At 45.2% G+C, this 15,236-nt stretch overlaps 3 protein-coding genes across 3 annotated transcripts; 1 reads left to right on the forward strand and 2 right to left on the reverse strand.

Annotated features, from left to right (window-relative positions):
* Positions 1-118: 118 nt before the first annotated feature.
* On the reverse strand, positions 119-2,049 carry BDW43DRAFT_258655 (peroxidase; the record flags this gene model as incomplete). Its single annotated transcript, XM_032040001.1, has 3 exons — positions 1,771-2,049; positions 1,176-1,535; positions 119-1,118 (listed from the first exon to the last, which is right to left on the reverse strand). Coding segments are annotated over exons 2-3 (1,088 nt in total), but the record flags the coding sequence as incomplete, so codon positions are not given.
* Positions 2,050-6,352: 4,303 nt separating this feature from the next.
* On the reverse strand, positions 6,353-8,461 carry BDW43DRAFT_8965 (uncharacterized protein). The gene has a single exon (XM_032050668.1). It carries the CDS (start codon positions 7,813-7,815, stop codon positions 6,607-6,609), a length of 1,209 nt encoding a protein of 402 aa, XP_031906451.1. The 5' UTR covers positions 7,816-8,461; the 3' UTR covers positions 6,353-6,606.
* A 2,074-nt stretch (positions 8,462-10,535) lies between these two features.
* On the forward strand, positions 10,536-11,495 carry BDW43DRAFT_296001 (uncharacterized protein; the record flags this gene model as incomplete). The annotated part of the gene is made up of 2 exons (XM_032044149.1): positions 10,536-10,556; positions 10,833-11,495. The coding sequence occupies 2 exons, from the start codon at positions 10,536-10,538 to the stop codon at positions 11,493-11,495; spliced, it is 684 nt and encodes a 227-aa protein (XP_031906452.1).
* Between the last annotated feature and the right edge of the window lie 3,741 nt (positions 11,496-15,236).

Here is a 15,236-nt window from a genome sequence, read left to right on the forward strand (position 1 = left end):
ATGCGTTACCGCCACCTTTGCGATACCAACACTCCCCGCTTTCATTGAGAACGTGACTACTAAGTACGTTCGATGTTATATCGAACTGTATCGTTGTACATTCTTGAACACAGAGCTATATACGGAAAGAATTTTCGACGAAGAGTCTGTTTAAGATGTCTGATTCAAAAGTTAAATCCTGTTCTACCAAACTTCCACACACTTGTCGGGTGGATATCCACATATACATGGCAAAGTAATACGACGAAGACACCATCTCTGATGGCCAGTATCTAAAATGACACGCCGGATATCAATACAGAAAAAAAAAGGAAAAGCAGTGCGCTGTAACCAAATCCAACCAAAAGCATGCGACATCAGGGCATCGAACCCGCTTACTCAGAGGTCTTGAACACGAAGCGGTCCTCGGGCTTGCTGGTGAAGGGAACGCCGAGCTCGAGAAGCTTGACGTAGACATCCCTGAAGTCATTGAAGAAAGCATCGCTGTCGCGGGCATAGCGCTCAACGTGCTTCTTGAACGCCTTGTCCTTGATGAAAGCCATGTCGGCGGGCAACATCATCAGGGTTCCAGTGGTCTTGTCGGTGAACTGAGTAGGCCCGTTCCACTTCCTCTGCTGCCACTTCTCGTCGACCAGCAGGCGGAAGAACTCGTTGGTGAAGACAGTCGGGCTGAAGTTCCAGGGGCCGTCGAAACCGGAACGGTCAGGGTGAGCGCGGCCGAGGGCGTGGGCGCCAATCAGAGCCACGATCTCCTGGTCGTTGAATCCCATGCGGTAGAAGATGTCACGGACGTGTTGATGATCCTTCGAGGCATCAGGCAGACGGCCGTCAGGGGTGCAGGCGGCCACGTCCCTGTCCTCACGGCCGGGCCTCCAGGGGATGGTAGGGCCACCCAGCTCCTGGACGGCGCAGGAGCCAGCCAGAGTCCAGAGGTCGGAGTAGGAGATCCAGGGGAACTTGGCCTTGACAGGCTCGAGGAAGTCTCTGGCGACCTTGAGACCAGCGTTGGCACCGTGGTCGGATTCAGGGGCGAATCTCATCGTGGCACCGTTGCTGCCTCCGGTACCAGTCTCCTTGTCGTACGTGCCACTTGCGTGCCATGCCAGACGGACGAGGACCTATACACAGTGAACGTTAGCTTCAATTGTGTAGGCAATGTGATGATGAATGCTTACCGGTCCATAGCTGCCGTCGTCATAGTCAGTCTCATCGGCGAGACGACGAGCAATCTCGTCGTACACCTTCTGGTAGTCCTCCTTGGTGGGAACAAAGTTCTTGGAGCTGACAGAATCACCGCCCTGGAGGTAGAAATATGCACCGGCACCACCGGCAAGGGCGACACCAGCCCAGAGAAGGGTGTTGCTGGACTTGGCTTCACCAGCTTCCGAAGCGTAACCACGACGGGCCGAAGCGCGGAAGGCTTGAGTGGGAAGAGCGAAGCGAGTGCTGCGGACAGCAGGTCTGAAGGAAGAAGTGGCCGGTGTCGAGCGGAGGAAGGCCCGGGAAGCGGTTCTAGCAGCCATGACGAAAGGTGTCTGGAAGAACAAGGAGGTGAGACTAGATGGTACAAAAGCAATGAAGATGGATCAACAATCGAAAGTTAAGAGGGATGACGAAGAGAGGAATGGAAAGGAATGAATGTCCGACTAAAAGAAGAGGGAGAGGAGAAGAGAGAGAAACGAGGGCAGGGATAAGTACTAATACTAAAGTACCAATGGCTACCTGTCTTCGTTCCCGAGTCGGAAAACCATCGAAACAGGCGATACGCACCAATCAGAGAGCGTTTGGACCTTCCGTCTGGACCAAAGGCTTTTTACTCAGCAACGTCTCTCCGCATTGTCTGCAGCTCTAGTCGCAGTCGGAGGGGATGCTTGACTGCGCATTGGCTCTTGCTTGGATTGCTGTCAACTTCCCGTCCGTGGCTCCTCTGTCGACCTTTGGCTTAGAACCCATATCATTCGGAGCCTTTTATGGAAACTTCACATCATGATCCTTCTGATTCGACTAGCAAACACATGTGCTTTCTAAAGGGCTTAGGCCATCTTCACGATCAACATCAAACCGATATCCAGGGCGGCTCCACATGGCCAGATACTAGCCCTTGTTCATTAATAATTCCAACGCGTTGTTTGGCACGAAGGACCCGCCAAGCCTTAGTAGCCGAGGATTATTGAATTCCATCCATCCAGACCCCTCGCATTACTAACGTGCCGTTAGATTCCTCATATTGTCTCTGCAATATGAACGCATCGGGGAACCCACTGCAAATCCTCATTCCCCAGAGTGCTACATGTAGCTACGGAAATACCAGATATTTAATCATTAACCAAAAAAAAAATAAAAAATAAAAAATTATTCAGGCAAATTCGAGATGTCCGTCGTAAAAATAGTCCTGCCGTTCGATAAAAGCGAACACCAGGGTGGAGTAGACGCAGCCCTGCTAAAAGCTGTTTGGTTTTGATCTTCCACGAACGATAAAAAAAAAGTATGCCTCTTCGCCATTGAAAAGGCTAGACGCGCACTGTGTGGTATTGTTCGGTTGAAACTGTGTTGAAATGAAATCTACGGATTGTCAATCGCATTACATACATTAAAGAATGCTCTGACCGGGGCAGCATATGATGCGCAAACATTAAAGCACTGGTGATGAGAGATGGGAAAGGAAAACAAAATCTTTTCCGCGAAGAAAATGGAAGAAAACCCCGGAAATGCGTCACATGACCAACTCGGCCTCGGTTAATCGTTAGTCCCAACTGTCTTGTTCGCCTCGTTTCGTGACTCTTGGCTTGTTATGTACATTTCTGGGCATATATGTAGATTTTATACACTGTAGAATGCTGTACATTATAGAAATATATCCTGTGCTTGTGCGATAGTCAGAGTGTCGGTTTATGTCCCTTGCGAGTCATCTGTACGCGTTTCTACTACGATTCCCAGACCCACAACGCATCACGTGTTAGAGTCTGATAAAAACCTCTTCAACCGAAAAGCCCTTCCGTCCGTCTTTTCTTTTTCCTCTTTACACTTTCTCATTGGAATTTTTCTAATGAAACGATCGGATAATCAACCTACATATCTGTCACCTACAGTATCGTGGGTCATATTGCCGAACCAGATTGAAGTGGGCAATTTTAAGGCTCCTCTACTATGCTGGGCCCCTTTCGGGGGCTTGTAAGCGATGTAGCCGGCGTCACCTGCTGCTCACACATTCTTTCACCGACTTCACTCGTAGTGTGTAATTATGGCGACGTATATCTGTAACTACCTGGATACGGGGATTCTCCTAGGGTCCGATTATATCGCTGATTAACCGGATTCGAAGGAAGCCTTCCATAGCTTTCCATCATTGGAGTTCTCGCCATGGCCTTGCCCCAGGAACGACGCCTTTATTTGCCAGTGCCATAGTTATAAGCCTCAGCTGATGCGGCAGGTTTGAGTACTTAACTGCACCGGGCGCAAAGGCTTGGTGGCTGGCAGATATTGATCGAATATCGCCCTATCCTACAAGGATGGTTTTTGCTGTTCGCTGCTCGCTTGTCGCACAGGGCATAAACAGGGCCGTGCTTTGAAGGCTGGGAATGTTTGCTGCAGCTACGCTTCCCTCAATCACATACGTAGAGTATGATCCTGTTGTTCGCGCTTTAGCTGATGGATCCGATACCAAGGAGGGTACAGAGTTGCAGTGTCAATTGTTTATACCCACGTTTAAGTCTCTTATAAAATAACAGCACAATTTAATTGAGTCATCAATTCTTGCACTCTTCCTGTGTTACATCACACTTATAAGTTTCGTATGACCATTCTCCTAGCCCCATTGAACAGACGTCACTAAGCATTGAGCTCTAATCGCCCTCATTATCCGCTTTCTGCAATTATACATCATCCTTGGTTTATAGACGATACCCCTGGATGGAACAATGATGGTATGACGGGAGGGGAGAGCTTTAGCGAGGACCGCTTGATTCTTGAGAATGCAGTCAAAAAGAAAGAGATCGCAAAACTTGCCTGCTAAAGTTTCAATCTTGCTGCATGACTTTGGGAAAGGGCTATTTTTCCAATCGGCCTTTCGCATCAAGGACATCCATGAGAGGTCCGTCAGGATGCACTGTTCACGAACAGAAGAGAATATCGAGTCTGCAAGATTACAGCTGCATGTTGTGTTTCGCTTGCACCCGGAATTGGAAGGGATGGATGGTGTTCAGAGAGTCAAGGGTGTCCTAGATGGCAATGTAAAGGATCTATATTGGATCCTACAAGATGGAGGCTACTTGTATCAATCAATTCCTAAGGCAGATCAAGTAGTCAACCCAAATAAGGTGAAGGGAATCTCATCTACCGAGACCCCACCTTGATCGGCTTTTGAGTTCCCAGCGTTATATACATTAACAGACAGGGAATCCTCGCGGTCCTTCATACTTTCGTATAGAACAAGGTTCTGACCGTAGCTATATCATATGCCAATAGACAACCGCATTGATCGAACAGTGTTTACACATAGTATTCCCCAACTCTGACTTTACATGTGCGATGTAGTTGTATCTCCCACACTATTGGGCCTTAGCTATGGCATAAACTGAGCTCTATTTGTAAGAACAGCCGGTTTAAAGGGTTGATTGAATATGCCGAAAATGAATCATTGCGTCAAGGCCAAGCATCGCTGGTACCTATGTAAACCCTGACCCTATCAATATACAGTTAAGATCAGGCACGGTAGTAATGCTTTCTAATAGTGGTAGCCCTTCATATTTCATACACTTCTCCAAGTGTACAAGCTGTGTGTATCAGAACTATTAATTTGTATTATATTTGGTTAATCTAGTTTTGATCTCGAAGACGATCCAAGTATCTGAATGGGATTGAGAACACCGATCCGTGAGCTATGTATGGGCCTTGAGACTCCGAATAGGAGCAGTCGCAAGCTCCTCCAGCGCAAAGATAAATTCGATGATACCTAGCTAATTAAACTTTACAAGTATGCGATTTTACCTCGATTAATGACGAGACTAGAGGAGTATTTTGTAGAGACAGATGGGATGGGAGCCCAGCTGTAATGAAATGGGGTACTGACTGCCAGCCGCTAGCTACGCCGAGAAGGGTTTCATTTCATCCTACAATAATAAGATATTGGCGACACATGCCAGTAATAATGTCAAACCAGGAATGTGCGCTACTACATCTCTTTTATTCGGTCGGATACTTGGACGATATAAGACGCGTACCACGGTTTCCTCCCTTTGCAACCAATCCGAACCCCCAACTACAGTACTATGCAGAACGATCTGCCGTTCTGCCATGTTTGACTGGGTGGTAGATTACCAAGGATTTATCGACGAGCAGAACATTGGAATAACGATACCTGTTTATCTTACTCCTACGTCATGAATAGATTAGTATATTACGACATAAATGAAATAGGTACGAAGGATTTTCACATACGACCATAGGGTGTGGAAAACAGGGCTTCCCGTCCGCTCAGCCGTACTTAAGCCACACGCCGGCCGGTTAGTAGTTGGGTGGGTGACCACCAGCGAATCCCGGCTGTTGTATGTTTTTTAAGCAATATGCTTTCATGCTTTTTTGATTCGTTGGGTTTAGCACCCTTCCTTCACCTTGACGCCTGCTATCTTATTTTCAGTTATTTCACCTAATATGTCCTGAATCCTCTAATCTTTACCTAGGCTAACCTTTAGGACGGGATATGATGCCAGGAATGGGATGGGATGGGGCACGGGACATCCCATTCTTGGTACCCCATTTTCCATCCCGTTTTTCTTTTTGGTAGCTTTATTCCAGAGCTCTTTCAGGAGACTCACAGATTGAATTAGAGCACTTTAAGCAGTGTATTCAAGCTGCTTGGAAACTACTAGATCAAAGCACTCTAGATCGTATCATTTGCTTTATGTCTCGCAGAACTCAGGTTGTCTACAAGGCACGTGGCTGGTATACTAAGTATTGATATGGGGAATCTATAGAATCAATTTGTAGACTAAAACATGCAGAATTTCCGGGTGTTGCAATATGTTTATGGGATCTGTAGCCAGAACCCTACAAATAGTTCTGTATCCATCATCACCTTCAGCCTTCTGCCTCTCTAGATAATACGGCGAGCCAGACGAGGAGCATTTCGTCCGAACCGCCTTATTACCTCTACTCTTACGGGACGATATCCGATCTAAGCTCTACAACTGAGTACAAAGGTTCTTCTTTCTATCCTGCAAACATGAAGTAGCAGTGTTATAGTAAAAACCACACAACGGACCTCCCAATTACTACCTATACTCCGTAGTCTTGGGTGACAGCGTATTACTAGTAGCAGTTTAGTCTGTCTATTCAGCGAAAGTCCCCAGTCGGCTTGGTATCGCTGTGCGTGCGCTATGAAGACAGATACATCACCGCTCCAAGTAGCTGGTAGAAGTTAGAATAGTAGGGGAAATGAATAGAAATGAGTGAAACAGCTCAGAAGCAACAAGAGAACCACTTCCAGCCACCACCTTGCTTTAGGTCAGTACATAGTTACGCGTAGCAAGTTAGCTGAGAACAATACGGGACAAATTGGGGAAAATGCTGAGGTGTCTCGCGCATCTGGGAATAACGCAAAGGAAAAGGTTAGACTATAGTGTAACTCTTGTCAATAAGATGATCAGCAGCAATACTCAAGCACCAATCAAGAAATACCCCTGATGTGGGAGCGTATCGGAAAAATCCGAGAGCTTTGTGATTTTCATTCCAAATTACAGAGCCACAGACACCATCGCCTATGACCTGGTTTGAGTTTTGACCCATATAATCCCATTGGCATCTGATCCATATCTGCTCCGGCTCAAGAGGATCATCACTTGGTACTCGTAGTAGGGAGTGGGACCCGCGGGTCCCTTCGACAAAGCCTGAGAATGGACTGTCAATGAAGATATTGTCACCAATTCTTGTTTCGGCTGCTCGAACAAAGCCTGTCAGCTTGAAAGGTGGTACTGGCATAAGGCTGTTTTTGAATAGCTCATTAACAAACTCCACACCTTTAACTAGTTGGACCAACGCGATGTCTGTGTGGGAGAGTTCAATAATTGTTTCGCTAAGTGTTTTGTTAAAGGAATGAGGATGATGGACTTTTCCATCAAATGGAGGTCCCGGAAATCCATGAGCCGCGACTGTCATGTACTCAAAGCCACGATGGTCTCTCACGAGGACACCAGAGGAAGTGAGAATCTCCCATCCCTCTTCCGGATGCTTACCCGAGCTGAGCATTACCCCTGGCCTAATGATATCGTAGCTGGAATCATCAGCTTCCGGGGGGGAAGGTTGCTTAAGCCGTAGCGCGGACAGCTTGCGGGGCCTAGCCATCTCCGACTCGAAAAGATAGAAACAGTTACACTGGGCAACGGACCGGGGAACTGCCCTCAGGATTTCGTCCTTATCGGCTTTGCTTTCTAGGATGATGATAATAATATGACCCCAAAACTGTATTTCGGTGATGGAGATATCAGTTCTTGCGAAGAAATCACGGACCAAGTCAAAAACCAGGCTGACGGCTGCCTCATTGTCCCTAAGATCCAGGTTTTCAGAGACTTTAATTCTCGAGCGACTTCGATGGCGGATAGGGATGATTGGCCCCTGATCATTTAGGTCTTCTGTGAGATAGCACGGCACACCAGCAATTTTTTTCGGCCATGGCTTTGCCGGTAGTTGATCTAAATGGAATACTAGGACTCGGTCATCGAAGTCGACTCTCTGAGTTCCCGGAAAAACTTTGAGGAGGAGCTTGAAATTTTCAGTCTTGAGGAACTTCGAGGGAGTTCGGCGTAAATCAAATGGTAACATGACCTTTTAAGGAAATAGTAGAGTAACCTGATATGTCAATGGAAGTTGAAGGCCAGCACCGGGGTGGCCGTGCTCCGGACCTTGAAGAGGACGTCGTTGCTCTAGGCTGTCTATGGTCGCTTTGTCTCCTGTGAAAAGATCAGTCACATTGCTGGGAAAGATGCACGGAGGGATCAGAAGGGGCTGAGGTTGAGCAGAGGTCGGAGAGACAACAAGCAAGTTCTTGGAAAGTGAGGATTCAACAGATGAAGTGGCTTCCCGCTTCTGGTGCCGGGAGGGGCCCTCTGGAGATCTCCGCCGAGGAGAGATTAGGATCACCTCTATCGGAGACCTTGGCGGGTCCATTTTAGAGCAGATTGAATAGATCAGAAAACCGAACGAGGAGATGAAGATCAGAGATGCTGGTCAACGGAACGAGATAGATATTTAAAGCCAAAAGTAAACTGTCTGACACCCCCAGGACCGCCTTTCGGGCCTGAATTTCAGAGCTCACAGTGAAGTAAATTGAAAGAATCAGAGCTAACTAGCCAGGATACAGTGTGTATATTGAAGGAAGTTCACTGACCGATAAGTGAAGAAACTACAAGTGAAAATGGCAGGATGAGTGGGAACTCAAGATCCTCATCATAGACGTAGATAGGGAAAGAGCGTCTGTAGTTGAGGGAGATTGAAGTGAGTGGAAGGTGTCAGCCAGTCATAAGGCTGGCTCTATGCCTCGTGTCCAGGAAGGCCACCAACATCTACCGCCTGCCAATATAGTCCCTCCTTCCTAAAGTGGTATAGTCGGACTGCGATACAAGGCGGCAAGGCCACATTTCTCTTCTATGTTTAGGTGCTCGCAGGTGAGCTGACCGTAAGGTTGAAAACGAGTCTAGCTCATCCGTAACTATAAAAACTACGGAGCCGGCGCTCCTCTTCCGAGAAATTTTAGGAAATTCCGTCTTTTTCTGTCCACAGAGAACATGGTGAAATGCTGCGATTTGACGCAATTGCTTGCAAGTTGCTTGCCTTTATGCTCCTTATTTGAACTTTATTTTGATAGAATTGGGCGGGAAATTTGAGGTGTGCCTTACTTCCAAGTCTCAAGCAGTTTGAGGGAAGCCACTACATCTCCGTGCTGGGCCCAAACTAGCAAGGGATCTAGCTCTGTTAACCTAGTTCTATATGGGCTTCTGGAATCTGGGTAGATAGATAGGTAGCTAAACATTTTGAAAGAGACCAATGCCCTTCCCTACATCCTTGCGAAAGCGATCCAGTGACTTACCTGTGGCATTCAATTGCATAAACATCTCTTGCAGTGTGTGCCCCTGTCCTACTCGCTGTTCAATCATGCAAATTGCCTTTTTCTTCGTGCGTGCCACTGCTCTATTCGCTGCTTGTAGCGCCATGCACTCCCGAACTTTGCCTCAAGAGCTAGGTTCCTTGCTGGTTGGTAGTTCTTGGATGGTGGTTTAGTATGTCTATCCGCCTGCCTACTGAGTGTCAATTAAGGACCTCGAAATGGATTAGGATTTGTGGCCGACCTTATCTCGATATGAACGCGGGAGTCAGCGAATCTCCAGCGCGTGTTCAGGAACCAGCTATGGTCAGTACTGGGTGGACGGACGAGATCAGGATTCTGACGCCCCCAATCGTTACTTCTAGGACCCATGATCGTGGAACCAAGACCTCACCCAGAGATTCGACCCGTCGACTTCATGGTCGTGAAGGTCAGGGTAATCTGGTTATAAGGATCAGTTCCAGAGAAGTATTCTGTAGAAAATGAGGCTGAATCATCCGGAGGCTCCCCGATGACAACTTAGACTTGTCTATTGTTCCGAGCAATAGCGAAAATCAGATTGACAAAAATGGTCATAAATAGAGCCCAGTAGGCGCAGTTCTTCTAATAGTAATACCCTCATATAGAAGCCCCGTAGAAAGCACTTAAGTTAACATATGCTAGACTAGAATATAAAAAACAAATAGTATGGACTTCGAGCTCCACACAAGCATGTTGAGCCTCACTCAGACTGCGAGGGTCCAGCAATTCAACCTCGGGAATGTCCATCACCTGAGGAAGGGCATCCGATGGGTTTTTGTTGCTAAGGGGGGCACTCTCAACAGGGACAAGCTTCATAGCCTAGACAGATGATATAGAGAATCAAGTATAGTTTTCTTTTACTGCGATATATCCTTCCCTTAATCACCATCCGGCGAGCCTCATAACTTTTTAGCTGCATTGCTTGTCGCTTATTATCTAAACTACACTCTACGGATGTATAAGAGAACGACCCAAGGGACTATTTAGGAATGAGGCTCACTATGGATAAATAGATTCCTCGTGGGCACATTTGCTCTGCCGGTGACAGTCTACATCTGTGTCTTTTTTATCATCAGAAAGAGAAAACTGTGTGTCAGTGGGAACGTAATAATGTACAGATTGCTTTGGTTTTTGTTCTTATCATTTTGTGGACCTTGGAGAGGATCATGATGTATCCTGCCTGCCGATGGATAAGGGGATCTACTCAGTAATTCTAGTGCAATAGCCCTAGGATTAAAAACCCACCATCTGTGGCGGAGCAATGTTCCGTTGAAAAGTTGGGACTGGAGATGAATTCCTGGGACTTCCGCAGAAGAATACATACAGCGCAGTGCACTAGTATAGTTCCGAGCAAAGCTTGTCTGTCCCATATAGAGCTTCTATCTCCAAGATCCAGAAAGAGTATTGAGGGCTACTTAGAATGACTATTATTTTATCTATTGTAGAGGTTTAATATGTTCTTATGTATTTGTTTGTGCATACATGATAAAGCGTATTTTCTATATGGGACTAATACGTTACTAATATTTACTTCACTATAGAACATTTCAAAATATAAATACAAAGTCTAAAATTATCTCTGGAAATGTTGAGCAGGATAACCCCAATCGAATTTTTCTAGATAGGGGTTATAAAGCTGACGCTAACAGAACGCTGGGTATGTTCTTCCTTTCACCACTACAGTACGATAGCGAGAGGCCTGACTGCCCCTTCCCAGCCGTATCAGAGCCGTACCGAGGTCTCTCCGGCTGGAATTAGAGAGGAGATCAGGCGTGTGCTGGCCACACACCAGAGAGCGCACGAGCGCAATATCAGTCAGGTCAGCTGCTCCGGCTTGCAGACCGTCTGGCTGCGGACATGCTATGACCCAGATCTCGCGAGTAAATACGAAGAGCTTAAACGGAGATCTGGGATACCCGGATTGGGCGTCTCGGGGAACAAGTTCCTGGACAATCCTACACGCTACGATTTTGACGATGGCAGCGAGGACTCATGGCGACTGGTGTTAATCCGAGTCCCCGAGATCACGGAATTTTATGAAATTATTGATATGTATGGCGACGGGAGTTATATGCAGTACAAGAGTGGGCAAAATGATGAGTACCAGGTGACACAGGCTGAGGGTGAGGAAGTTTGGCTCGACCTCGCTCTAGCGGAGTTAAAGGTCCAGGCTGGTCTTTATCTGTTAGACCGAGAGGCTATTGTATCTGGATTAATTAAAATTATCTGGATCGATGAACATGGGAATATGGTCCGGAATAACCGGCTGGACCCTTCTATCTCGGACTTGGAGGGGCTTACAATGGCACTCCTCAACGCTACAAGTTTAGTGGAACTAGCCAACTACGTTGGCACCCGCGGGGCTCTAATTGAGAGGTAGACGGGGTTATAAAGACGGCCTCAGACAATCCACCTTTGAGCCACATTGCCATTGGCATCCGCAATCTTGTGATGTCCAAAAGGTTCTATTCTGCCACGCTAGCTCCCTTCAGTCTAGGTCTCGTTTATGAGAGGCGTCTTTCGCCATCAAGATCTGAACCCCATATCCTAGGATATGGGCCAGACATAGACAACGAGATTATCAACATTTTTGAGCATGGTGACGAAGCACACACTCACGGGAGAGGATGCCACATTGCTTTTAATTCTTCAAAGTCACCAGACTGTCCTGGAATTCCACGCCGCAGCGATAGCGAATGAAGGAGCTTGCAACGGCAAACCTGGATTGCAGGAACATTACAGCCAAAACTATTTCACTACCTTTGTTATTAACCCCAATAGATAGAGATTAGAAACAGTGTACAAATCTCTATCTTAACTTGAGTCCAAATTAATTATGCCAATTGTACACATTTCACGTCGAACCGAAGGACGCCAGCTACAATATAGATACATGGCAGTAGTGGGGGCTGCTACTAAATGTATTTATATGCATGGAGAAGGACAATAACAAAATAGTAAGGCTGAGCCATTCACGAATCAGAAGAATTTAAAATCCTGTAAATTTTCTATATTAGTCTCCCTTCATTCCTGTGTTTATATATTGCTGGTTCTAGATTACAGACTAGTATTTTTTTACATAGTTTACTGATTCTATAGATATACTCTATTACCAGTACACTATTTTACTTGATACTATCTATCCATTAATATTTAGATTATGTACTATTAAAGAATCCAACTATGTAGGTTAAAATTATACACTGTATACTAGATCATAAGAGTAAATTCACTATCAATAGGAGTGTCTCTTTTAAGTTCTAGAAACTATCTAGACTATTCTTAAGTATTATCTCTTTTATCTCTGATTATCCAATTCTCTTGGGGCCTGGTATTGTATCGTCTGCTATATAGCTAATAAAAATGTTAAGTATAAGCTGCTCGCCCTTTCTCAATAGACTGCTGCTGTCAAGAAACTGTCCTTTATAGTTGTTAAGCTAAATAAATATTCTTATATTGCTGATACACTAGCTCTTTATAGGTTACTTTCCACTTAATCAAGCAATAAATCTAAATAGGTGTCTGTTAAAGATATCTTTAGTCCCTATTCCAAACTGTCACTAGGACAAACTGTACCTGATCTGATTACACTAGCTTGGAGACATCTTCATCGGGTATCTGGCCGAAGGAAGGAATACACAGGGATGATGTGGGTAGGCAACTGAATGTTCTGGGATAAGGGGCATATACGAAAGTTCCGTCCCATGGATCAGGGGACAGATGTTAATTGCAGCTCAGAGAGCCGCAGGTAGTAGGGGAATAGCGTGCTACGGCGCCGCAGGTGGCAGGAGCAGAGGACTGGGTTTCTATTGAACGATCTACTACCATACACAGAGGTTGATCACTGGTTTCTGAAGCCATTGGGGTGCGGTAGAGATTTTACCGCAGCGGGTAGCACGTGACCCGCACGTGCTACTATATCACCCGCAGGTGCTGTAAGGTGCGCCTAACAACAGAAACCAGGAGTCACCATCTAGATAGGAGGGGCTTTAACTAGGGATATGAACAAAACCAGCAGAGTTCTTGAAAATAGGCCCCTTAAAGAAAAAAATGCTTTGCGTCGTTACTGTATGATATAGGATATACATAGAGCCAATGGGTAGCGGGTAAAATAGTTCAGAGTGCGAGACTGCGCAGCTTATTTATAGCTATTGATTAATTTGGCTATATAACTGGGGATAGTCTAAGAGCTACTGGAAATCCTGGTGATTTTCTATCTGTTTGATTATTAGCTGCATCTACCTTGAAAATTTCTGAGCTTTAACTCTCCCTTAATAGTGTTTCCTGTATGTGTCAGTAATTTTATATATTCCGCCAAGATATATACTTGTAAGGGATAAGACCTGCAACGTTCGATAAACTATCATAGCTATCAAACAAGAAGAAAACGCTGAAGAAGAAAGAAAGGAGGAGAAGAATCAACGAACAGTGAGACAATGAGGTATGGCAGGAAGGAGGGGCAGAAATACACCAAGTGACGAATACGGAAACGAGGGCCAACGGCCTGAATATTCTAATGGGCTTCAGCCCGCTACAATACTGCATCAAAGACGGAGAATTAAAATTTTCTAGATCTAACATGGCTTGTAAAAATAAAGAAATGTGTGATTATCAACAAGCCGGGTATCTGATAGAAGAATTCCCCTACCTTTTAAATATCGCATGCATCACAACCTTTCTGAAGAACAAATCCAGATAGAATTGTCGTCTTAATTCTATCACTTACAAAAATGAGCACATACGACCACAGGGTGTGGAGAACAGGGCTTCCCGTCCGCTCAGCCGTACTTAAGCCACACGCCGGCCGGTTAGTAGTTGGGTGGGTGACCACCAGCGAATCCCGGCTGTTGTATGTTTTTTCTTTTTATTTAGTACAGTTGCCGCTTTGTCTTCACCCCATTCACCCTTTTGTTCACCTGAAGCTTCCCTCGCCACCCTGAACCCCAATAGATCTCACCCAGTGACCCGCGTTCCTACCTTTCATCGACGACTACAAGGAATAAAACCATATGCAGAAAAACACAAAAATGGCCATAAGTTAATGTATATTGAAGAAGTCCTTATAAAAAGACTCCTAGATATAGATAAACAGGGATTTCTAGTTTAACTGGAGTTTCTGTGTGAAATGGCACAGATTTTACTTTGTAAATGAATACAAGATCCTACTGTATCTCTTAAAAGTTAACTGAGCCTATTCCTTTATTAATGCTGTCCTGAGCTACATATATAATATATAAGACAAATGACCTATCAGCATGTAAAGCAAGTAGATCCAAGAGTTATAAAACCATGGTATAAAACTGTTCAAGCAGCTATTCAAGAACACAGTATATATAAAGATAATATCTGGAATTTTGATAAGACTGGCTTTGTAACCTATATGTAGCTGTTTTTGCCTGTGTTTCTCTGTCTTACACAAGAGCTGCTCGTGTAATCTTATTTGCTTTTTTACTGGTCAGGTATCCAATTCTGAATAATAAAAATCAATAATTAAAACCCGATCTAGCTCAGCGTTCTATAGTATATTATCTGGCCGAAGGTCCTGATGCAAAACTCCTAATAAATAAATTTTCTTCTGACACCGCGAAATTTCATGTCTGATTATCTCCATATATTTTCTCTTACTAATAGATCTACCACCCCAAGCCAAAAGTAGCATATAGTGGATCTCTCCGGCTCCGTGTAGGAAGTAGATCTTAGCCAGGTTGATTATACTAAAAAAAGACAGGGAACTGCAGATCCTTAAGCTTACTAAAGTATACAGTTGTCAAGGGTATCTACTGTCAGAGCCTATGAATAATATGTCGTACAAAATATTTGTAGGGTAAAGGCTTGGCAACAATGCCCTGGGCAGAGCATCCCATGATATAGGGCTGCCTGTAAGTCAGTCCCATAACATTAAAGAAACCAGCAGGAGAACACAAGACCAGAAATAAGCAGGTGGCAGGGGTAATAAAGAAGTGAAACGCTTTGAAATGGATTGGAAAAGTTCTCTGCTGCTACAATACATAGATCTCATGCTACTTCTGGAACAATATTATTCTATTCTAAAAGTGGCGGACCCCCTTTTAGAAGTCGGCCTCAACTATGTCCTGAAGGATAGCCAGGTACCCCTGGCTGG

Source organism: Aspergillus alliaceus (genome assembly GCF_009176365.1).
Source record: "Aspergillus alliaceus strain CBS 536.65 unplaced genomic scaffold BDW43scaffold_1, whole genome shotgun sequence".
Taxonomy (NCBI): Eukaryota; Fungi; Ascomycota; class Eurotiomycetes; order Eurotiales; family Aspergillaceae; genus Aspergillus; species Aspergillus alliaceus.

What these genes read in the sequence shown, in the direction of transcription:
- BDW43DRAFT_8965 (XM_032050668.1), bottom strand. Translation starts at nt 7,815, where the DNA reads ATGTTACCATTTGATTTACGCCGAACTCCCTCGAAGTTCCTCAAGACT.